We start from the raw sequence: 23,471 nt of genomic DNA on the forward strand, positions 1-23,471 counted from the left end.
CAGCTGAGAGAAGGAAAAGTTATTTGGGACTCATGGTTTCAGAGGTCTCAGTCCTTAGACTGACAATTCTATTGCTCTGGGCCCACGATAAAGCAAAACACCACGGCAGAAGTACCCAGTGGAGAAAAGCTGCCAAGAGGCAGAGAGAGAGAGAAGGGGAAGGAGGAAGGGACCAGGGACCCATATAGTCTAAGGCCACAGCCCCAGTGACCTACTTCCTTCAGTCATGCCAACCTGTCTACATTCAAATTATTAATCCATCAACTGGATTAATCTACCAAAAGGTTACAGCTCTCATAATTTAATTTTTTCAATACTGAATTGTTCCTTTGGGGTTTATATTTTGCCCCTAGTAAGGGAAGCTTTCTCTCTGCTTCCTGGGGCCATGTTCTGATCTGCTTTCCTCCACCATGCCCTTCCACTGTAATGTTCTGCCTCACCTCAGGCCTAGAGCCAAGGAGTGGCTGTTTATGGACTAAGACCTCTGAAACTGTGAGACCCAAATGAATTTCCTTTTCTCTATGTTGTTCCTGTCAGGTCTTTTGGTCACAGCAATGAATCATATACATGGCCAACCAGATCATTGCCTCTTATAAGTGTTTGATTAGGAGTATTCAATGATAATATTTTACATAATCTCTACTGCACATCACACAAGAGATTATCAGTGTTCTCATTACCACTAGAAATAGAATCCATAGTATTTCAAATCTATTCAAATTACCATGCCTGTAATCTCAACTATTCAGGAAGCTAAGGCAGGAGGATTGCAAGTTTGAGGCCAGCTGGGGCAACTTAATGAGACTTGATCTCAAAATAAATTTTAAAAAAAAAATAGATAAATAGGCCTTTTCATTCGACCTCAGTGGTAGAATGCTTGCCTAGCATGTACAAGACCCTGGGTTGGATCCCCAATCCTGGAAAAAAAAAAAAAAAGAGAGAGAGAGAGAGAAAAAAAAATCTAATCAGATTAAAGAAAAAATTCCAGAAACCCCAGATCCAATTCAGAAACCTGAACCTTAAGATTCTGTTCCTCTGGAATCACTCCCAGGACCAACATCACTGGGGGGAGAGTGGACATCACAGTTCCTGCCACGTCACTCCCTTCCACGAAGACATTCAGTGTCTCCCTATTGCCTGTGGCACCAAGTCCACACTCCTTCAGGTGGCAATCAGTAAGGGAGCCCTGAGCTTTCATTCTATTCTAAAGCATCCTATGATCTATAAATAAAAATTACAGACATAAACACATAAAAGAATATATGAAAATTCCCAGTTGTAGGTCTCCTTATCATGAGTAGCTGTTTATTAGGTGCATATGTCATGTCAGGGTTTGTGACATAGAATGGCCCCTTCTTTCAGGAACCGACTCACTGAATTCAGGACTAAGGACAAAGTAGCTCATCAATCAAATGTTCTCCCCAGAGGCTCAGCTAGCATTTGCATATAAAACAATTAAAAGATCATTTTCATGACAGCAGAGTAATATATCCATCTCTGAGATGTTATGAAAATTCAACTCATAATTTATGCTAATGGATTCACCCTATCTGACATTGCTCTCTGTCCTCCTTATAGCTGGCACAGACCCCAAGCCCCAGGGAGTCCCCTATTAGGCTCTAAATTACTGTCTGAACCATAAGACTCCCTGAGTCTTGGGAAGCCACTACAGATGGTAAGAAAAACTAACAGCCAACAAAATACACTCCAAGGGACTAGACCCTTCCAAGAAATCAAAACTTTTCAAGCAAACACAGAACACATGCCTAACAGTGGGGCTCTCTTTTGATCAGCATAAAGGTGGAAAATATCCGATAGTAAAGAAGTACTTTTGCAATTCTGAAAAAACTTTGGTGTCAATTTATCAAATGTAACCAGAGAAAGATGCTGTTGGTTTGTCTTAAATGTCACGTATACTAAAAGTCGTCCTAGCTGAAAAAACGGGTTGCCAATAATTCAGGGTCATTCGAAAGAATCAGATGGTTTGTCAGCCAGGCATCACTGACTTCCTACCTTCATGTCATTTCTTTAGGTGATTGGACTTGGGGTTTTCGTTTGTTTGTTTGTTCGTTTTGGGGTGTTTTTTTTTTTTAGCAAATATCCAGAAAATGCATAAACTTCACCTGAGGGGAAATCAAAAGACACATGGATTCATTCATAGCCACCTGAAATCATGGAGCTTCAGATAATCCCAAGGTCACACACAACAGTAGAGATGATGCAAAAACAAGTCATGTAACTCTAGGTACTCCCCAGGCTCTATCTCTTATACTGTTTTTGTTTCTTTCCTATCTTAATCAAAATGATAAGAGTGGATATTACACTGCACAATTGTCTTGAGCCATGCTGTATTTTCTGTTTCTTGTAAGAGCTCTATTTCTGCCAGCAGATTAAAACTCCCTGAATGCCAGGACTTGGTCTGCCTCGTATTGCTACAGACTGGAGGCAGACCAGAAGCATGGTAATGCTCAAGAATTTTTTTTAAATAATGAAGGAAAGGTTTGATTAAAAAATGAATGCATTCTCCTTGTCTTGAAGGGGACCAACCACTAGATGCTAAGCAGGGCTGAGTCTCTGATGCTACCAATATGTTCATGGACCTTTATCCTCCCCAGGTGAGACAGTTCTAGGTGAGGAACTCACTAAAACACAATGCTGGAGAGAAACAAACTTTCATCTCTCCAAAAAGCTCATAGAAGTGGCCCAGATATCTCTTTTACCTGGCCCAGGGGCATTTCTTTTATTTTCTGAACTGATTCATTCCTTTCCAGGAAGAAAACAAAATATCCTGTGATTTGAGACCTGAATCTGGGAGCAGGGAGTTCTCTTACAGCATTCTTTTCCTGGGTCATTGACTAGGAATCAAGCCTAGAGGCATTATTTCAGAGGGTCCTCCCCACCCCCAGCAAAGAGAAAGGAAAGGGAAAGAGAAAAAGCACTGGATTAACACCTGAGCAGGAAAGGTATTTTCATCAGCTAAGGTCAAATAGCTTGACCTCAAAATCTATACTACATGATTTGGCTGAGAAAAAATGCACAACATCATCTGAGAAAATCTGGTCCTGAACTTGGGTGGCTCATCATTTTAAACAATCAGGTTAGTAATAACAACTTCAATCAACAATAACAATAGCTAAGGTATCTTGAGTACCTGTTATATGCAGGCCAGTATTTTAGCCAAGTTTACTATATTAAACTCCATCGATTCTCATAATAACCCTGTGAAACAGACATCCTCATCATCCCCATTTTACAGATGAGGAAACTAGGGCACAGAGAAACTACATAATTTTTCTAAAGTCACTCTACTAAGAATTGGCAGAGCAAGAATTCAAACCCAAGCAACTGGTCCAGCATCCACATTGACCCATTATTTGACTGCAGCTATAATTCACTGCAAATGCTAGAAGTAGAAAGGAAACTGACAGCTGTTTAGAAGGCATTAAGTTCTGATTGCTTTATCTGTGTTATCTCGCTTAGTCTTCATTCCAAATGTATTATGACCCTTCCTTATTCCATAGATGGGAAAACTGAGAACAAGAGAAGTTATGATGTGCCCAGGGTCACTAGCTGATCAATGGCATAGACAGTTACCAAACCCTGGAGGTCAGAGTCCAGTACCCAAATCATTATGCACTGCACCACGCTCCCTTTCTTGCAAGCAATCTGCAGTATCCCAGCAATCTGTGCGTGCTTGATGACATGGAGAGGAGCCTGGGCATGGCATGGTCTTTTTCCCACAGAGCATGTGTGAGAGCAAGGCAGTATGGTGTATCAGAATGAGCACAGACTGCAGTCATCCAAAGCTGGGGTCAAACTCCTGCTTGGCATTTACTGTCTGTGCAGTCTTAAATAAGACTCTTTGCATCTATTTCCTCACGTCTAATCCTCAAGGTGACTCTAAGTGTCATGTGTGATGGCATGTGGAAATTCTGGTCTCAGAGGCCCTCAAACCATCTACCTCCCTGGATCCACTTACACATCTTTTGACTACAAAGAATTCAACAAGTGCACAGTAAGTCCATCTCTGCTCAGGAGGACTGTCTACCCTCCTTGGGCCAAGTCATAGCATCTTCTTAGCAAACACTATGGGCACAATTGCCCACACATGGGCTCTCCAGTTCAGGACTGCATTTCTTCCACCACTAGCATTTGCCCTGGGAGCCAGCAGGAGCTGCAAACATACTATAGCCCTGTTACTGAGGTTTCCAGGCACCATGGTGCTGGAGAATCTGGCAGGGCATGAAATCATTATTGGATCATTGCCAACTTGGTGTTATAGGGATCCAGGTTTCAGGTGGCAATAATGTAAAAGAAATTAATGTCTTGGAAATGCTTAGATCAGTTGACAATGGTTTGGTTTGGTTTGGATTTTGTTTGCTCTTAAAAAAAAAACTATTGTAGGGCTGGGATTGTGACTCAGTGGTAGCACACTTGCCTTGCATGCATGGGGCACTGGGTTCAATCCTCAGTACCACATAAATAAATAAAATAAAGATATTGTATCCTACAACTAAAAATAAATAAATAAATAAAACTGATGTAGGCATTCATCCTTAATAACCTGCAACATTATAAAGGCAGCGATCAGAATCTATATATCTATCATTTTTAAAACTGTACTCAAATTTTGCTAGTGTTTAAAATCCCTGGTTGATACCCTTGCTTCTCAAGTCATTGCTTTTGTGTACATGTATTTAGTCTCTTTTGTTTCCTTGAAGGTCATGTCTGACACAGTTTTAATTATTTTAAATTGCCTTTTTGTTAAATATGAATGCAAAAAATAATTTTAAAGCCTCCAGGATAATTCTTTATGAGAACATTTCCTTATTTTATGCCCAATCTTATTTATAGTGGCTCTAAATCAGCAACTAGCATACTACAGCTCACAGACTAAATCTGGCCCACTGCCTGTATTTGTAAATAAAGTTTTATTGGAACACAGTCACATCCACTTGTTTACATTTGCCTATTGATGCTTTTGTGCTATAGTGGCAGAGCTGAGTAGTTGTGACAGAGGCCATCTGGGCCTGCAAAATCTAAAATATTTACTATTCAGGTCTTTGAAGCAATGTTTGCCAACTCTTTCTCTAAAGCAAGTAGTAAGGTTCAGAATCACACAAGGTATTTTATAGCACTTATCCTTACAGTAATTAAATAATTCTCTGTTTGTGAGTGCCTGCTTGTCCTGTTATAAGTTCCTTTGAGAGACAATAGCTATTTTCTTCCCAGGGCCTAAGCACAGAAACTAGCACAATGTAGATGAAAAATTAATATCTATTAGTTGTGTGAATGAGTTACATTTTTAGATAGGTTTGAGCTCTTGAGTGTTATAAATATTCTTGGTCCTGAAAGAAAACCCGAGCCATCGAAACTTCTCAATATCAGCATATTTTCTGAACTCTGAATCTCATGGACTCTAAATGTAGAACGTAGACATGTTTTTTCAGGACATTGGTGATCAAGACAAACCCTTGTCATTATTATGATAAATCTCTTCTATACCACACCATTTGTGCCCACCCTGTCTTTAACCTCACAAAATTTTCTCTGAAGTTTGGCACTGCTGGTGCTAGTCTCATAATTAACTTGCAAAGCTGGTCCTCCATCTTTGGAATCCATCTGTGCTTCACAGAACGATGCCCAACAGCCTTCAGGGGATCTGCTGGTGTGCTCAGGCCCGTCACTTATCCCCAAGGCACATGGGCATTCAGCCACTAATACTTAGATACAAGAGAAACCAGGAGCAGATGCTACTGGATTCTGGAAAGACACAGAAAGATGGACTGAATGGAAGAGATTTCTGGTCTTCCACTTCCAAAGTGTATTTGTAATTTGGACATGGAATATGGTTAATATTTAGAGATAAATCTGACTCACAGGGAGGCAACAAGACTTGAAAAACAAATTAAGAGCTCAGAAGTCTAACAGACCTGGATAGGAAACCAAGCTCTGGTACTTACTTGCTGTGTAAAGTTGAGCCAATGAGTTGATTTCCCTGAGATAAAAATATTTTAATTGCAAAATGAGTATAAAATGACAATTTTGCAGGGACACTCTGGTATATTTTAAGGTGTCTACCAGTGACAGGCATTACATGTATTTTACTTTTTGCCTCTTCACATTTTTGAATGCACAAGAAGAATGATCTTTAGAAATTTCTACTTACCAAGCATTCCTTTCTTGGAACTGGACAGACACATGTCCTTCTCTGCGCTGGGCAGGGCAAAACTCACCACAAATACCTCCACTCCATCAGCCATCAGGGCCAAACCCAAGACGAAAAAGAGGGTCCACTGGAAGCGCCCATGACCACACTCATCAATGATGGTCTCATACTGGTGGGCCAGCTGCTCCTCATCTTCCATTCTCTCAGCCATAAGATCTGCCTGGCCCCGAAGGCCATCTGCCCTGGAGGGCGCCATCTTGTTCTGCTTGGCCTTGATATCATCTGGATGGGGGATGCCCTGGTACTCGCCCTCATAGATCTCATCCTCCTCATCATGGCCCTCTGTAACATCACTCTGCGCATCTTCATCCGGGTTGGATTCATTGCCCCGGTAATAGCCATCACTGGGGGCATATCCCTCATAATTGTCCTGATACTTGTAGTCATCCATCTCTTCACTCTGGGGCTGCCTAGTTATCTCTCAGCTATATTTCTTGCTCTGTGGTAGACGTTTGAGCTGTTCCAATAACCATCATCCGTGTGTAGGATTTAAATATAGAATATGTTCATGTGTCTTCTTGAGTGAAAGTTACACCTGTTTTCTTCCTATTTGATTCTCAAGACAACCAGGTTTGTGCAAAGATTACCTAAGAGTTATTTTGCATTCAGTGTCTATTTGGAGGTCTTCAGAAAGTTGCAAGCTCTGGCCTGGTCTCCTTCAGTGACCCAGAGACACGGGCTGGGATGTACTGATTAAAAATGGACCCAGCTGCTCTTCTTGACAAGGAGCAAGTAGACTTGGCAGCTTGCTTGCTAGACTGATTTGTTCTGCCACTGAAGGTTGTGCCCTGAGAATAGAGAAAGAGAAGAATGTTATAGAAGGCTGAAGTTCTGACAAAATGGTCTCAGGATTAAACCAATATATTTAGTCATGCCAATGCTTCATGGGTGAGGTAGAGGAAATCTTGATTAAACATTTGAATTCGTATCAACTGAATGATGAGTGACTCAGTGAGACTGAAGGAGGAGGGAGAAGAAACCAAGTCAGAGGCCCTCTGAAGCTCTGATTAACCCATGAAAGGGGTCAAATCTTATGCACGAATGAATCATGAAGTGGTCAAGGAATTTTTGGTACAAGATAATTTTGTGCCCCAGATTTCCTCTTTGAATTTATCAGGGCTGTATTAACAGAAGAAGTTTATTGAGTTCAATGTCTGTTATGAAAAGGCCAGCTTTTCTAACTCTGTGAAGTGGCTGTATGAGGAAGGAAGGAAAGGAAGAAGGGTGGGGGAAGGAGGGGAGGGAGGGAGGGAGAGAGGAAGAAAGAAAGGAAGGAAAGAAAAGGAAAAGGGAGGACAGAGAAGGAAGACAAGAAAGAAATATAAATAGATAAATCCAGGACAGTTTTCCTGAGGCTCAACACTGTGCTTCAAAGACCACTCTGACCTAGTATTGGCTTCAATGGGAAAGAACAGGAAGGAGTGGTGAAGACCCAGAGCCTCACTTCTTGAGTCTAAAACTCAATTCTGCCACATAATGGTTGGGTGACCATTCATTCACCTTCCCAAGCCTCAATTTTCTCATCTGTAAAATGAGGATAACAATGTACTTAACTCATAAGATTATACACAAAGTGTCTAATCTGAATTAAGCCCTGATATTATTATTGTTGTTGTTTGCTAGTTCCAATTCTGGAAGCCAGGGGCCTGGTTTATATCACAGTTTCAATCCCTAGTTCCCACTGGTGAGTTCTGTACCCAACACACTGACATTCTGCCCTAAATTACCTTCCTAGAATCTCAAGTCTCACAAGGTTTGGAGTCACCATTTAATGATACCTACCCTATAGCAGGAAATGTGCTAAATGTTTCACATCCTTTATCTGAAATTCTCAGAACATGGAAGGAAGGAAGGAAGGAATGGAGGAAGGAAGGAAGGAAGGAAGGAAGGAAGGAAGGAAGGAAGGAAGGAAGGAAGGAAGGTCTTCCACTTACAGAGGGTTAGTAAGGTGGGTTAGTAATGTGACAAGGCCACAGAGCTAGGATCAACACAAGGTCCACTGGTCCCAAAGCCAGTTCCTTCCAGGCCCTTGTGCTTCCTAATAGTGCTCTGAGAGACTGTCACTTTACATCACCTGGGAACTTTAAAAACACAAATTCCCAGACCTTGTAAAAGGCTCAGAGCTCTGGTTTGCACACAACTCCCCAAGTGGCTCTGCTCCACCTCACTGAGCACTTCTCAGGGGCAGAGGCCGCCCCACTCCTTCCCTCACTCCCTCCCTCACTGCACTCCAACTGTGCCAAAATGCCAGACCTCCAGAGGGACAAATGCTCAGGTCTCTGCATACCAGGGCTGCCAGAAACTCACTCCCCAGCTCAACCTACCTGCTAAAAAGTACATCTGCCATCAACTCTTACAGTCCTCGCTATCACACCTGAGATTTACTGTACTTTCCCCAGGCTCAGCAGATGTCACCTCACAATGGGTTGGCCTCCTCCTGCCCACAGCCCATCCCTGGGTCTTCTGCCCCACATCTGCCACCTGGCTCTCCTAGTCCTCAGCAGTGGACAGACTCCAGCTCTGGAAATCATCTGACCCCAACAATACAATACATTTCCTTCTAGGAGAACGCCAGAGAGCAGCCTTTCTCAGATGTGGGCCAGAACCACAGGGTACCAGTGAGAGGCTCATTAGATATGCAAATCCGAGGACTCCTCCCCAAAGACAGGAGTGCAGACACAAGACACAAAGTGCAGGAGGCCTGGAAATCTGTATTTTCCATGAGCACCACAGGGAATCCAGGGGACTGCACTTCAAAAGTGCTATGGGAGCCCGCAAGAAATATTTACTAACCACCCTTCCAGGTTTTTTATCATCCCCAGTAAATAAATTTATATTAGAGCATGCTGGCCTGAACATGTCAGATTAATATTCTAAATCTGTTTTTATTACATACATTTAGGGACCACAGGAGAAATATAAATCACATGTAAACAGCATGAGAATTTGCAGAGTGCTACAAAAACGGGAAAGGAATGCCAACTGCCTGAGATCTGGTGTGTTATTTCCATTCTGGAGGCCCTGCAAAAGTGTCATGAGCCAGAAATGATGGATTTGTGATTTCAAAAGCACATGTGGGAAATACCACTTTGGGCAAAGATTCTGAGACTCGCCTATGGAAAGAAGCAGATCCTTGTCAACACTAATCCCACTTGCCTGATGCAGTTTTAAATGCAGTAGAATAAAGGGGCTTCACAGTCAAACATTCTTATAATTTTTTAAATCTATTTAATTGAGAAATGCCAAGTTGTTTATTTGTTTGTTTGTTGACAGCAGTACAATTTCTAGAGAATGCAGCAATTAATTATTTGCAATATTGTTGATTAAATTCTGTTCCTCTAAAAAGGTATGTTGAAGCCTTAGCCCCCAGGATGTCAGAATGTGATCTCATTAGGAACAGGGTCTTTATAGGGGGTGATCAAGTTAAGATGAAATCATTAGGGTGGTCCTAATCCAATATGAGGATTGGTCCTAATCCAAAGGGGAAACTTGGATGTAGAGACAGATGTGCACAGGGGGAAGATGATATGGAAACCCAGGGAGAGTACCATCTATAAGACAAAAAAGGCCTGAAGCTACCAGCAGCTGAGAGCCAGGTCTGGAACAGATTTTCCAGCACAGTCTTCAGAAGGAGCTGGCCAGCTGACAACTTCATTTTGAACTGGTAGCCTCCAAAATTCGTCAACAACAGATTTTTATTTAGTCACCCAAATTTGTACTATTTGTTACAGCAGCCTCAAGAAGCTAATACATTCAACAAACCTAGAGTTTATCAGCTAACTAGCCATGATAAAACAACCACAAGAGCAATTATTAACTGACCACTAAAGTGAGTGTGTTACAAGCGCACTCATTGATTCTCAGAGTGAACAGAAAAACAAGATTATTCTATCCATTTTACAAATGGAGAAACTGAGGCCTAGGAGTATTAAGAATGGGCCCAAATCAATACAGTCAATATCAGGGCTTGGATCTGAAAACGTGTTCCAATAGGAAGTGAGGGATGATTTAGGAAAGACTATCAGGGACTTCACTAACCAAGATAAGTCAAGGTCACAGACTGAGCTGACAGAAGAGCTAAGCTGGATTTCTGACTCCCCCATTAGGGTTTGTTTGCTCATCCTCAACAAACATTTCCCAGAATGCTAACTTAAATCATTATAGTAAATATGGAATGAGATCCCCATTCTCAGGAGGTCTACCTTTTATGAGAAAATCAGATTAAAACAACACAAAGCATAATGCAGTACTAAAACTTATAACCTTAACTATTAATAATATTATCATGTTTCCTTTATTGAGTGCTTGTCTTGTGTCTTTGTGGCAGGTGCTGTGCTCAGTTTACCATGTGCTTTGTTCTTCTCACCCTTTGAGGCAGGACTATTCTTATCCCACTTTGCAGAAGATGTGATGGAGGCTGAAGAAGTTAGAGAGGTGACCCAGGGTCACAGATAGATAGTAAGTTCTCCAAGGGGTTTCAGAGGAGCAAGGGACCACTACGTGCTGGATCTTTTGAGATGGCATCGTGAAGGTAAAGGAGCACCCAAGGGCAGCAAAGGGCTCAGAGAACCCAACAACAGAGAAGAACATATCACAGGCTGCAGAGTGAAGATAGGCAAAGGCACGGAGGTACCAATGGCTTTGCTTGTTTTGGCAGCGATGAAGAGGCCAGTTGACCTACAGCAAATGATCCAAGAAGGGGACATATGGGAGACTGATGAAGAAGTACGTAGAGGTTGACTGAGTGCCCTGCTCAGGAGGGGGATTTTCTTTGAGCAAAGGATTATTAAAGTGAGCATAGCATTGTGTGCAAAGCAGGAGTCTAGAAAGATCTCTCTGTTGGGAGTGTGTCTTGGTCTTGAACAGAAAACCTGGAGACAGTGAAACCAGAGAGAAGCTTGTGTGTGTGTGTGTGCGTGTGTGTGCGCGCGCGCACGCACGTGCATGCATGTGCACATACACATCAGCGTGTGTCTGTGTGTGTTTGGTAACAGTTCAGAAGTGAGTAAGGCCTGGAAAAAGGTGTTGCCCATGGGGATGGGAGGAAAGACAAATGGGAAGCAAGTGGGACATTTCCCAGTATGGTGGGTAAAGGAGAAGGCCAAGGACTGGAACCATAGTAACTCCAAGCACCTGAATTCTGGACAAAAAATCTTTTCAGCACCCTATAATTTCTGTGTAAAATCAAGACAAATAAAAGTCTTTTTGCAGACTCATCTGCCCTTTTACTATGGTGGGGGAATAGGTGACAAAGATCCTGGTGTCAGAGGGCCCCAGGTTCAAATTCTGACCTCATACTACCTGTGTACAAGCACTTAACCACTTGGTGCCTCAGTTTCCTCATCTGTAAGATGGTTATAAGACAGTACCTATGTCGTAGAGGATTGTAAGGAAAGGGATCTCCGCTTGAGCCCAGTCTCACTCCAGAGAAGAACAAACCAAAGTTTAGTGACTAATGAAAACCACTTCTCAAAAATGTCCTAGTGCTAATCTCTTAAATGTCTTCCTTTATCTCTTACAAATCTATTTACTTCTGCATCAATGCTGCTTGATTCAGAATTACTATGCAGTGAACACTTGTCCATAATTAAATATCATAGAGAACACAGCTAAAATATAACCAAGCAATGTAATGCTTCCCAAAATCTATTCTGTACAACATCTGGCCTTGAATATGCTCATTTAAGAGAAAAAAAAAGAGCAAATAAATTTGGGAAACATTACATTTTTTATTCACTGTTCTCTTTTGGCAATTCACAATGAGCACCACATTATATGCTGTGAGAAGACCTCAACAAAAACCGATTTAATACTATAATGACATACTTCTGCACACACATTAGAATAGCCATAATCAATGGGGCAGACAATAACAAGTGTTGGCTAGGATGTGATGAACTGTAGCCCTTGAAAGTGCTGGTCAGAGCATAAAATGGTCTCGCCACTTTAGAAGACAGCTTGGCAGGTTCTCAAAATGTTAAACATGCACTTAACAGACAACCCAGCAATTCCATCCTAAGCATCTACCCTAGAAAAACAGAAACATATGTCCACATAAAGACTTGCACATGAAAGTTAATAGCAACATCACTGAAAATAGCCACAAACTGAGAACAATACAAACGCACCAATTAGACGTGGTCTATCTATACATTGGAATATAAATTGGCAACAAAAAGGAACAAATTACTATTACAGACCACAACTTGGATGGATATTAGGCAACCCCAGAAGACCGCATCTTATATGATTCTATTTATAAGAAATGTCCAGAATAAACAAATACATAACAGAGAAAATGAATTAGTGCCACGGGTGGGAATGGGTTTGACTATCGATGAACCTGGAATTGGAAAAGGTGGGGAGTGATGGGAATTTTCTAACATTAGATTACAGTGATGACTTTACAACTCAATTCATGCACTAAAAATCATTTCATCGTGCATCTGGAATGAGTGGACTTTGTGGTACTTAAATTACACCTTAATAAAGCTGCTGCCACACCACTACCACCATCCAAAAAAAAAAATCTATTTGCTGGTGGAAATTACTGTTTCTTGCAATCATGAACTTCTTTTTCCTTGGCAGCATTGTTACACTCCGTGAAGAGAGAGGTTGCTCTATGTAGGTAAGTACTGTTTTTGCACCGAGAGCCTATGCTGTATTCATCCCAGGATGCTGATGGATGTTCTGACTTGAGAGCCTATATGGAAATATCCTGGACCATGAGCTTTCTACTGAAAAAGAGAATGAGGGGGCAGAGCCTGGTCATGCCCTGGTGGGTCAAAGCTGGGGAGAGGGCTAATGCTGAAGCTTTCAACAGATTCAGTCACATCTTGGTGAAATATCAAGGGCCCAGAATGTAGCAACTTTGCTGTGAACAAAAACAGAAGATAGTGCCCTTAGCAAAGCCCCCTTCCATAGCACCAACTCCAGAGGGATAGGCACACTTATCCTTGGCAAGAGTCAGTAGCAGCTGTGGCTTCAGCTGCTACTGATCTTGAGGGATTCATCTTTAGTGAATCAGGGCTGAAGAAGAAAATAGTGGGTACCCTGTGCTTCAGAGGTAACCAGGCACCCTTCTGTGCTCCTGAAGCAATTTGGTAGGAATTTGAGGGATAAAGCCTGAGAAAAAGTTGAGGCCCTCCCTGTAATCTATTTTACATGAACAAGAAAGAGGCAAGTCAACAAACTCAGATTAACAAGATGATAATAGGTGCCAGTTAGCTTAAGAGACACCACGCTTAGGAACTCAGGACTTGCTGCCCCAACTATGGTATTTGAAAACACAGCAGAAGCAAAAAGTTCTCCCTTTTGCTGACTTTGTCTTTACTGGTCTCCCTTGAAACAAGTCAAACCTTCCTGAAAAGTAGGTCATAAAATCTTTGTTCCTTAGGTGCCTGCCTTATACCTCAAACAAAGGGACATCCTTATATCTCAAGACAGAAGGACACAGAAGAATCTGAACAAATGAGCCTCTGTTGAGTTGCTTCCAGCGATTACCACTAGATCACACTCTTCCACCCTCCAATCCCGCTTCTGCACAACTGTGCACAGAAATACACAGATCTCCCCATTTCTTTGGGTATTCATTTCTCGAGGTGCCCATGTCACACAAAATGCATATGCTCTTCTCTGGTTAATGTCTTATTTTAGGGTATCCCATTCACAAACCTAGCAATGGATGAGAAATTTCTTAACCCTTATATCACCTCTTACTTTAGTTTCCCTTTTGAGAAATCATGCCAATATTGAGTACTTAAAGAGAGCAGGAGATAAAAGAAATACCTCTGCACCCTGGACAGAGGACCCAAACTGCAGTCCCAGAATTGCCATCAAGTTGCCGAGGGACCCTGGATGAGTCACACAACTTCTGAGGCTGCTACCCCTTACTGCTCAAGTGAAGACTGTACTGGATGATTTTATTTATTTATTTATTTAAAGCTGTAGATGGACGGCATGCCTTTATTTTGTTCACTTTTATGTGGTGCCACGGATCTAACCCAGTGCTACACACATGCTAGGCAAGTGCTCTGCCCCTGAGCTCCTGTGCTGGATGATTTCTAAGGCCCTTTCTAGCAATGTGAGTCAATATTTTCTGATGTATTTATTATTTTTAAATTAATTCTTTAATTTATATATGACAGTGGAATGCATTACAATTCTTCTTACACATATAGAGCACAATTTTTCATCTCTGGTTGTATACAAAGTATATTCACACCAATTCGTGTCTTCATACATGTACTTTGGATAATAATGTCCATCACATTCCACCATCATTTCTAACCCCATGCCCCTTCCCTTTCCCTTCCACACCTCTGCCCTATCTAGAGTTTGTCTATTCCTCCCATGCTCCCCCTCTCTATCCCACCATGAATCAGCCTCCTTATAGCAGAGAAAAAATTCGACATTTAGTTATTTAGGATTGGTTAATGTCACTTAGCATTATCTTTTTCTGATGTATCTATAAAAATTCTTTGAACCATCTATTAAATATAATATAATTATTCTCATTTTAATATCTAAGATATTGACTCTAGAATTAAGAGCAACATTTACAAACCAAATAACCATTTTTTAAACTAATTTGATGGCTTTTTAACTCTCAAACATTTAGAACTACTCCAATGGGTCCCAAGGCATTGTGTATGTCTCTCTTTTTACCACATTATACTATTTATGTGTCTATCTGTGCCAGCAGATTGTGAGCAAGTTCAGGATAGACAAAGACCTGAATTTTACTTATTATTGAATCTCCAACACCAAATGCAAAGTCTTGAAAATAGAAGGTTCTTGAAAATGTTTGCTGAATGAAGGAAGTTGATAGTTCTTCAGTGCCTAACTGAAATCAAGTCAAAAGCACCCCATGAGCCATGTTTCTGGATATGTTACATCAACCCGTGGACTGAAAGTACCAGGACTTAACTGGCTTCTAATGGGAGACAGTTCTTTGAGGCACCATCAATCGCTATAGGTGTTTGCCCCACTTAGAACCACACGGGTTCATTAGTCTGACATGGGAAGCACTTTTCTGAGATAGTATGTTAGAACAGAAAGCTAGTTCCCAAGGTATGAGAAACAATTGATTATCAAATTGTTTGGTTGATTGGTTGGTTGGCTGGTGGAAAATAAAATACATTAATCTAAATCCTTCAAAGTAATACCAGCTTTAGTTTGAATTTTCAGAATGGTTCTTAGTTTTAAAATACAAAAAAAAGACAACAATTTATGGAGCAATGTATTAATCATAACATTATTTCTAACATTAAACCTTGAAAACAACCCATATGTTAAACAACAGGGACTGGGTTTATAAATCATGATGTATTTACATGGTTAAGTATTATGGTAATGTAACAATTATGATTTTGATTAACATTTTAGGGGGAAAAAATTGTCAACTGCAATGCCAGGTGAACTTGCTAGGTAAGTGATATATTCATGTCATTATACCAATAATATCCATACTATTATATAACATATAAATGTGTATTTTGTTTATGCGAGAATTTCTGGCAGGATGATCTAAAATGTTGGTGCTTTACTCCCCATAAAGCCAATTTTCTCCTTCTCTGCTCCTCTGTATTTAAAGTCTGGTCATGTTTTTCCAGTGTATGATCCTCAAACCCCCTTCGGGAGAATCAACTTGGTGCTATGTCACTGCGACCCCTGGACCCCATCCCAACCTCAGTGAGACAGAAGGACAGAACTCTGCTTTACTAGCAAGCTCTCCAGATTATTCACTTAAAGTCAAGAATCACTAACCTAAGTTCTCTTACCTCAGGAAACAGTCCTTTCTTTGTGACTCACAGGCAAGGCCAAAGGGGCACCCACAGCTTCCAATAGGTTAAGTCCTTTCAGGAGCTGAGCTAGAAGGAAAGAATAAAGGGGTTGATGTTTTGACTTCCAGAGATGCCCGACCACTAGAGGAACTCAGCCTGTAGGCAGATTTGCAGCCTACAGGAACTCAGAGCACGACATATCACATAGAGGAAAAGAGGTTCCACATTGAGCTCCCTGAAAAGAGACAGCACCTGCCCCTCTTGCAGGCAGCACTCTGGATGTGGAATAGCTATGGGATGTCTGTGGAGGCTATTTTCCCTGTAAGCCTGGGATCAGCTGTAAGAACCCTTACCCATAGCACATCCTGTCAGCAAGATCAAGAGACCTTGAGTAGAAGTGTCTTTGGTTCATTCAAAGCAGAACTGCCAGCAGATATCAGAAAGCTGCCCCTGAAGGCAGCATCAAGCAGCAGAAAGATGGAGGAGAGGAGATCCATTGTAGCTACAGCCATGGACCAAGGAGCCAGGCACCTGACTGTTCAGGTGACTATTTCAATAAGTGGTCTCCCAGAATGGGGAAGGAAGTCGGTTCTAAGGGACCAATTTTAAACATCTTGCCAATCCTACTTTGATTTGATTTCATCAAGAAAGAAATCTTAGTGATATTTTTTGCCTTGGAGTGAGAGTTGTAAAGTAAACTCTTGCCCATTGCAAATAGACAGACAGTCAAGCTCTGTCATTTATAAACTGAATCACAATTGCAGTGGGTTGTTGAAGCTTCTGTTTCATGTGCAAAATGAGAATATGGGTTCTTGGCAATTGAGTTGTTATGAGAATTAAATGAATTAATATTTTCAAAAAGCTTGGTACAGTGCCTATCACCAAGAAAGAGCTCCATGAAAATAGCTTTTATTTTATAAATACACACATAGAGATAGGCCTTTCTGTGTATTCACTATATCCTGCAGCAATGCATACCAGAGCCAAAAGGACAGCAGGAGCCTTAACTTGCCCTACAGGCAAATCTTCAGCCTTCTCAAAGAGACCCCCCCAAAAAAAATTTCCCCCACACTCTGCTGGAGCAGACCCCTGAATCTCCACACCACCTCCGTGAGGATCCTGACCACTGATACTTGTTCCCAGCTGGCTGATTCTGAAGGTGAATATTTCCCAAAGCAAAGATGTTACCTTTTATGGTACCTGACATGATTCAAAAGGTATTCAAACATATCATTAAATAACATCAAATCACATAGAGGAAAAGTGGTTCCATGTTCAACGTTCTTTCAATGCCTTTTAATTTAATAGAAGAGTCTCTTAGGGGCCAGCTCTGCTCTCCCACCTCCTTGCTAATTTGCCAACTGTCCTTTTTAATGAAATGGAAAAAAGCCTGAAATTCAAAAGAGTTAAAGATGTAACATGGTATTGTTTTCATTGTATTTGCTTTTGTAGATACCCTGTATTTACAGAATTAATACAGTTTCTTTCCTAAATAAATACATAAATTAAGAAAAGTGACTTGATATTTTTTAAAGTAACTAAGAAGAATAGAGGTGATAGATGATCCTTGCCAGAGAGAAGTTTTCAAATACCACCCAAATAGGAAATGCTGCCTTTGAGGTGGAGAAAGTAGCATTTTCTGAGCTGAATAATTGAGGTTGATCATCGAGTTGCAACTTCACAATGCTAGAAAATAGATACCTTTACTTTTCTGTTCCAGATATGAGATAACTAAGGTTTAGAAAGGTTATGTCATTTGCCAAGATCACGCTGCCAATAAATTCAAGAGTCAGGATTCAAACTCTCCCAAACTAAGCTGCCTCCCATCACAACACCCTTATTGCATCTCCAGCTGCTAGACCAATGCCTCTTGGAAACCAACAACAGCTTCAGGGAACACTAAATGTACATAGGATACTATCAGCAGCCCCCAGGAGGGCCTGTGGGCCAGACACTCCACACTTACACCCTGGGGATCTTGGCCTCCTCTCTTCTCTAACAGAGAGATCCTTGACAATTCCATTTTACCATCTAACTAAGTTACCTGGCGAAGAGCCTTTACTGTAAGCAACAACTGAACGCAACCCTATAAAATCACTTTAGAACATCTGTACCCTACGTAAACTCTAAGATGGATAGAATTATACAAAGAATCTCAGCAAACTTGGGTAACATCAAATTATCTTATGAAGGGGTCATTGAGTCCAGCAAGAGCCAGGAGGGGCTTTGGGAGGATGACTGCCGACACATGTAGAAGAGACACACTCAGAGCCAGGTTGGGAAGGGCTTGAGTGACCACAGAGGGTGTCAGCTAATTGACACTTGGATGCTTAAGGAGTGAGACTAGCACCATTAGAACTGGGGTTCAATCAGAGGGAAAAAAGCTGACAAGTTTGGGGTGAGGGAGGGGGACATTGTTTCCGTGTCTATTTTTCCTGAGAAGCAATATTTCTTTTGGAAGAAAAGTAAGAGCTGTTAAAATGAAACCCTCTTCTGCTGTACAGCCACCTGGAGGCTCATCAGACACACCACAGCATTTATAGGTAGGTCATATTTCCAGTGGCCTACCAGAGCAAAGAGATATTATAACCTGCTGGGCATTTCAGACACATTTTTTTTCTTCCCAAAATAGAGCTGATTCAAAAACAATTCTCCATGTGGAAAGCCTGCCTCAAATATAAGGAACAAATAGTTTAAACCACTAAGCCAATAATAGAATTGAGTCTGACCTTTAAGACCTCCATGACCATCAACATCAAATGAACCCACAGAAAACAGAGTATTGACAATCCCCTTCTTATGTGGCTGGCAGATTTTGTTTTCTGATCTTAATAACTTCTAAATTCTGACATTATACCAAAGAAGTAAGGTCTGGAGACAAGCCCCCAACTCCATTCCAGCAGCACTGCCATAATGTGTGTCTCTCTCCTGCATTTCCCCAAGGCCATCAGCCCCCTCCACACAGCCTGGCTAAATCCCTTAGTGGCTTCTCCAGATCTTCAAATCACTGACCTTGATTTGACCTATAAGGACCCTGTGGTCGTGAGCTTTTTATCACTGTGACCAAAATATCTTACAAAAACAATTTAGAAAAAGCAAAAGTTTATTTTGGTTCATGGTCTCAGAGGTCTCCATTCATGGTGTCAGTGGTGACTCCAATGCTCCAGGCTTGAGATGAGGCAGAGCATTGTGGTGGAAGGGGTTGGCAAAGGAAAGCTGCTCAGGACATAATGGAGCAGAGAGAAAGAAGGCAGGAAGGGGTCATAGGGAAAGTGAACCCTTCCAGAGCACAACCTCAGTAACCCACTTCCTCAGTCACGCCCTACCTGCCCCAGTCAGTCCATTCAAACTAGATGGAATGATTAGGTTATAGCTCTCACAATCCAAACATTTTACCTCTACATATTCCTGCAGTAACAGGAGCTTTGGGAGGATACATCATGTCCAAACCATAATAGACCCTCACTGAACAATGCACTCCAGTTGGCTTCCTTTTCTCCCTTTCTGGTATCCCCCCCAAGGGAGTGATCTTCTCATGCTTCACCACTGCCATGGTTGACCTATCTATCAATATTTTAGGGGAGTTAATGTAGGTCCTGGCACCCAGTAGGATATAACATAAGATATTCTCTATCATTGGCTCATTAGAACCTTTGGAAGCCTACCCAAAAAGTAAAAATACAGAGATGACATTAAACTTAGCAGATTTATTGTCCCAAAATAGGGCACTGGTTGCAAATTTGAACCTCAAACGACTTAAGAAACTTTGTATATACAGATCTATGGGTTATTGAGAAGGAGCCTGGGAAAGTAGTATATATAAAAAGAGGATTTATGACTGTTTCCCACACACCCCGAATGCAAGTCTGAGAGCAGCTGGCAGGCCCCAAGGACTACTTCTTCATGTCTTGATTCGCGTCTGCTCTAATCTTGGCCTTTATGAATTTTTTTCTTTCTTAAAACTAACCTGTCCTTTACTACAATCTTACTTTGCCATCACCCAACCCACAGAAAAGCTCCATCCTCTAGAATTGCCTGTAGTCAGTACCCTGGCCTGTTGACTTACCTCTCCCTGCACAGTCAGGGTCTCCTAGTCTCTGCTGCCCAGCTCTGGCCATACATGCTCAACCTGCAGCTCTCCCAGCCTCTGAAAACCTCCCCACATTTCTCAGTGGGGAAAATAAACATAGAGACTTCCTAGGTTATCTTGGGGTCCCAGGTCTTTTCCCTGAAATAATCATTTTTAACACACCCCCAGGGCATACCATTCCATCTCCATCTCTTCTTAATCATTTTGCAACTGCTCAGTTGCTGACACACACTCCCCCTCCAGTGCAGTACTTCTCTGTAATTAGTCCCTCCTCCTCTTCATCCTTACCCCTAATTCAGCCTTGGCAATATATAAACTTTGTAATTAGGAAGGGCTAAAATCTTGCCAGGAATGCAAACATATTTAGTGCTAGAGCCTAGCGTTTTGTGCCATTCTGGGCTCTACTCCAAATCCTAGAGGAATAGACAAGGGGAAAGAAATGAGCCTATAGTCCATGTGAGGGGCTTTGTCCCAATGGCATCTAAACCCCAAAGACCTGAGAGGGGCTTAGGTAACAGAGCTCAGAGAGTCATGGGATTTGTCCAAGGTAGCAAACCTGGAAAGGGGCAGAACCAGACCCAACCAAGATTGCCGCATCCGCTGTGATCTTAGGGCTTCCCCACTTGATCACAGACTATCACAAATGATTTCAGACTGGCACCTGATGGGCTCAGCTAACTGGGTGACAGAATTCCTCAACACGGCTCTCTCCACTGTTGGGTTTTCCTGTTCAAAAAACTCCTACATATTTGGCAAGGAAAAAAAATTCCAATGATGTCAACATTTCTGAACAACTCTGAGAAAGCCACCAAAAGCCATCCTGCCAGGCACTCACTTGTGCAGCCACTGCTAGGTTGTAAGCAACTTATGGACAGGGTACATCTCTTAGTCATCTTTGTCTCCCATGTGGCACTAATGGTCCCACAATAAATGGGGTATTACAGAAGAAAAATAGAGAGGAAATTAGACTCTTGTGCAACTGGATCCCCAAGCAGAAACCCAGAGTCCATTAGAGCATCCTTTAAACTATCCTTGGATACTGAAACAATATTGCTGTGTCCTGGAATCCCAAGGGAGCAGGAAAAGGAGATGAGGGAGAGAGAGAGAGAGAGAGAGAGAGAGAGAGAGAGAGAGAGAGAGAGATCTCCACCAAGCTGGGTGACAAAATCATTTTTTACAAAATGAGTCTTCATTGCCCTCCTATTCTTAAATCTCCTTGTTATATAAAAGGTTGTCTTACACAAGGAGAGAAAAAGATACATTTTGAGAAGACCTGGCAGGAATATTTTTGTAGGCCCCTCAACAGTTACTAGAATCATCAGAGAAACAGATGGTACATTACTGCAACATGCGGCACAAAGGACAATTCCTACATCAGGCATCATCGGGGTCCACCCCCAGAGCTGCCTGCTGCTGTCATCCGGAGCCTTGAAACCAAATACACGATGTCTTTCTGCGTTCCATGAGTATGAGACTGTCATTAGCAAAATGATCTTTAGCAACTTTCACCTCTGAAATCAACTAACAACTTGTTGTTTTCTTTTCAAAGGGAAAAGAAGACACTTTCCTCTTCATCCTAAACTGCACAGTGATGACTCCCCCTGGAAATATAAGGACGAAAGAAGTGATTTGCAAGCTGTTGGGCATATAAATAGAAATATAGATAACATGAGCTTTGCAAAATGGGGAGGACTTAGTGGTCTCTCCTGGGGAATTTGAAACCAGCTGCTCAAACACCAGTGTATTTCTACTACACGGAAAAAGTTCCAGCTGCTTTCCCTGGGCCAGGGATCTGGGCAGTTGTGGGTATTGATATGATGCGGGAAGCACTAGCATCTTGAAAGATGGAGGAAATAACAGAGCAGAAAGGTCTTTATGGCTTCTCCTGCCCCTCTCTCCCCTGATGAGGGCCACAGAAACTAGAATTCCCCTTGCCCCTTCTTCCAGAAACAGTCCACTCTCTCATCTCCCTCTCTTCTCAAGACCCATATGACAGGTGTCCTTCTCTATACCTGGAGGGAAGGAATGTCACACAATGATGCCCAGAAGAAACTGAACCAACCATTGCCAAGACCCCACCCATCTGAGTTCATTGTCATCAGATTATAACCTTTTATCTTCCAATCACACTGTGCACATCGATCCATAAAAATACACAGATCTCCCCACTCCATCTTTGGGCCTTCATTTCTTAAGACTCCTGGATCATATAATGAAGGGAAAACAAGGAAAGAGAGACCGGCGAGCGAGAAATGAAAGATGAAGACCAGGCAGAGATCCACATGAGAGTTTATTTGTCAAAGCTGACAAATAAAGGCCATCTCTCTATAGGAGAGAGAGACCCCCAAGATGTTTGGGTGTTGAGCTTTTGTGGGGTAGGGGTTTGGAGTTGTATTTGTGGTGCTATGGGATAGGGTGGGGGTGTTTGCATCAGAGCTGGGAGAGTGGGGAACAGCATGGGATTGGCTTAGGTAGATGGCACCATGGGGCTTTCCGGAGCAAAGGGGTCGTGTCCTTCTGGGATTGGCTTATGGTAACATGTGGTAGGTCACTAATGGGGGTGGGGAGAGTTCAGGTAAGAGGAAGTACAGGAAAGTGAAACTTATCTCATAAGATGGCGGTTTACATTTAAGATGGCTGCTGGGATGTTAAATTAATACCCGATCCATAAGACTTTATGTTAACATAACTTTATTGTATGCTTTTCTCTGGCTAATCTGTCTTTTGTTATAGGGATTTCAGCCATGAACCTTACAATGGGTTAGGAAATATTAAACTGTTCAAACAGACTAGATCCTGAGCTAGCTCTTTGCTCTTGACACTGGATGCCTTCCACAGAGGTAGACTTCAGTCCCACCTTTTTAAATAAAATCCTACAGCTTTATAGAAAACTACTCATCATTGAATTTCCTCTCTCTCTCTCTCTCTCTCTCTCTCTCTCTCTCTCTCGTACTGGGGATTGAACCCAGGGTGTTCTACCACTAAGCTACATCTCTGGCCCTTTCTATTTTATTTTGAGATAAGTTCTCACTAAGTTGCCCAGGCTGGCTGGCTTCAAACCTTTGATCCTCCTGTCACAGCCTCACTGAGATTACAAGGTGAACACCACTGTGCCAGACTTGATTCCACATCTTCTATTTAGTTATCAGCTTGCGCTTGCTCTTGACCAATATGCTCCCTTCTCACTCTCTCAGTCCTCTCTGTAATGTGCACATCCCCAGGACTGGATCACAATCTGCCCTCCCATTTGGTATGATGAGTCCAAATAGGGATCCTAACATCTGAACATAAGCCTATCAACCTTCTAAATGAATTAGAAGACCCATTTCTCCTTCTCTGAACACTGCTGACTTTGAGTATGCTTTTG

The 23,471-nt window shown here is 41.9% G+C and overlaps 1 protein-coding gene across 8 annotated transcripts in view; it reads right to left on the reverse strand.

The window, feature by feature from the left end:
* Nucleotides 1–23,471, reverse strand: part of Sv2b (synaptic vesicle glycoprotein 2B) — a 257,782-nt gene that overhangs the window by 56,484 nt on the left and 177,827 nt on the right. For 6 of the 8 annotated variants that reach the window (XM_046436674.2, XM_046436683.2, XM_046436718.2 and 3 more), the window contains 2 exons: nucleotides 16,012–16,101; nucleotides 6,170–7,017 (listed from right to left, as the gene is read on the reverse strand). In XM_046436674.2, the coding sequence (XP_046292630.1) occupies nucleotides 6,170–6,620 (451 nt within the window). In that variant the 5' untranslated portion in view covers nucleotides 6,621–7,017; nucleotides 16,012–16,101. The remainder of the gene's footprint in view (nucleotides 1–6,169; nucleotides 7,018–16,011; nucleotides 16,102–23,471) is intronic. The other 2 variants (XM_058577038.1, XM_058577039.1) reach the window with 1 other exon arrangement.

The sequence above is a fragment of the Marmota monax genome, unplaced genomic scaffold, assembly GCF_021218885.2.
Source record: "Marmota monax isolate L192 unplaced genomic scaffold, Marmota_monax_Labrador192_F-V1.1 WCK01_AAM20220418_F8-fsc00005, whole genome shotgun sequence".
Lineage (NCBI taxonomy): Eukaryota > Metazoa > Chordata > Mammalia > Rodentia > Sciuridae > Marmota > Marmota monax.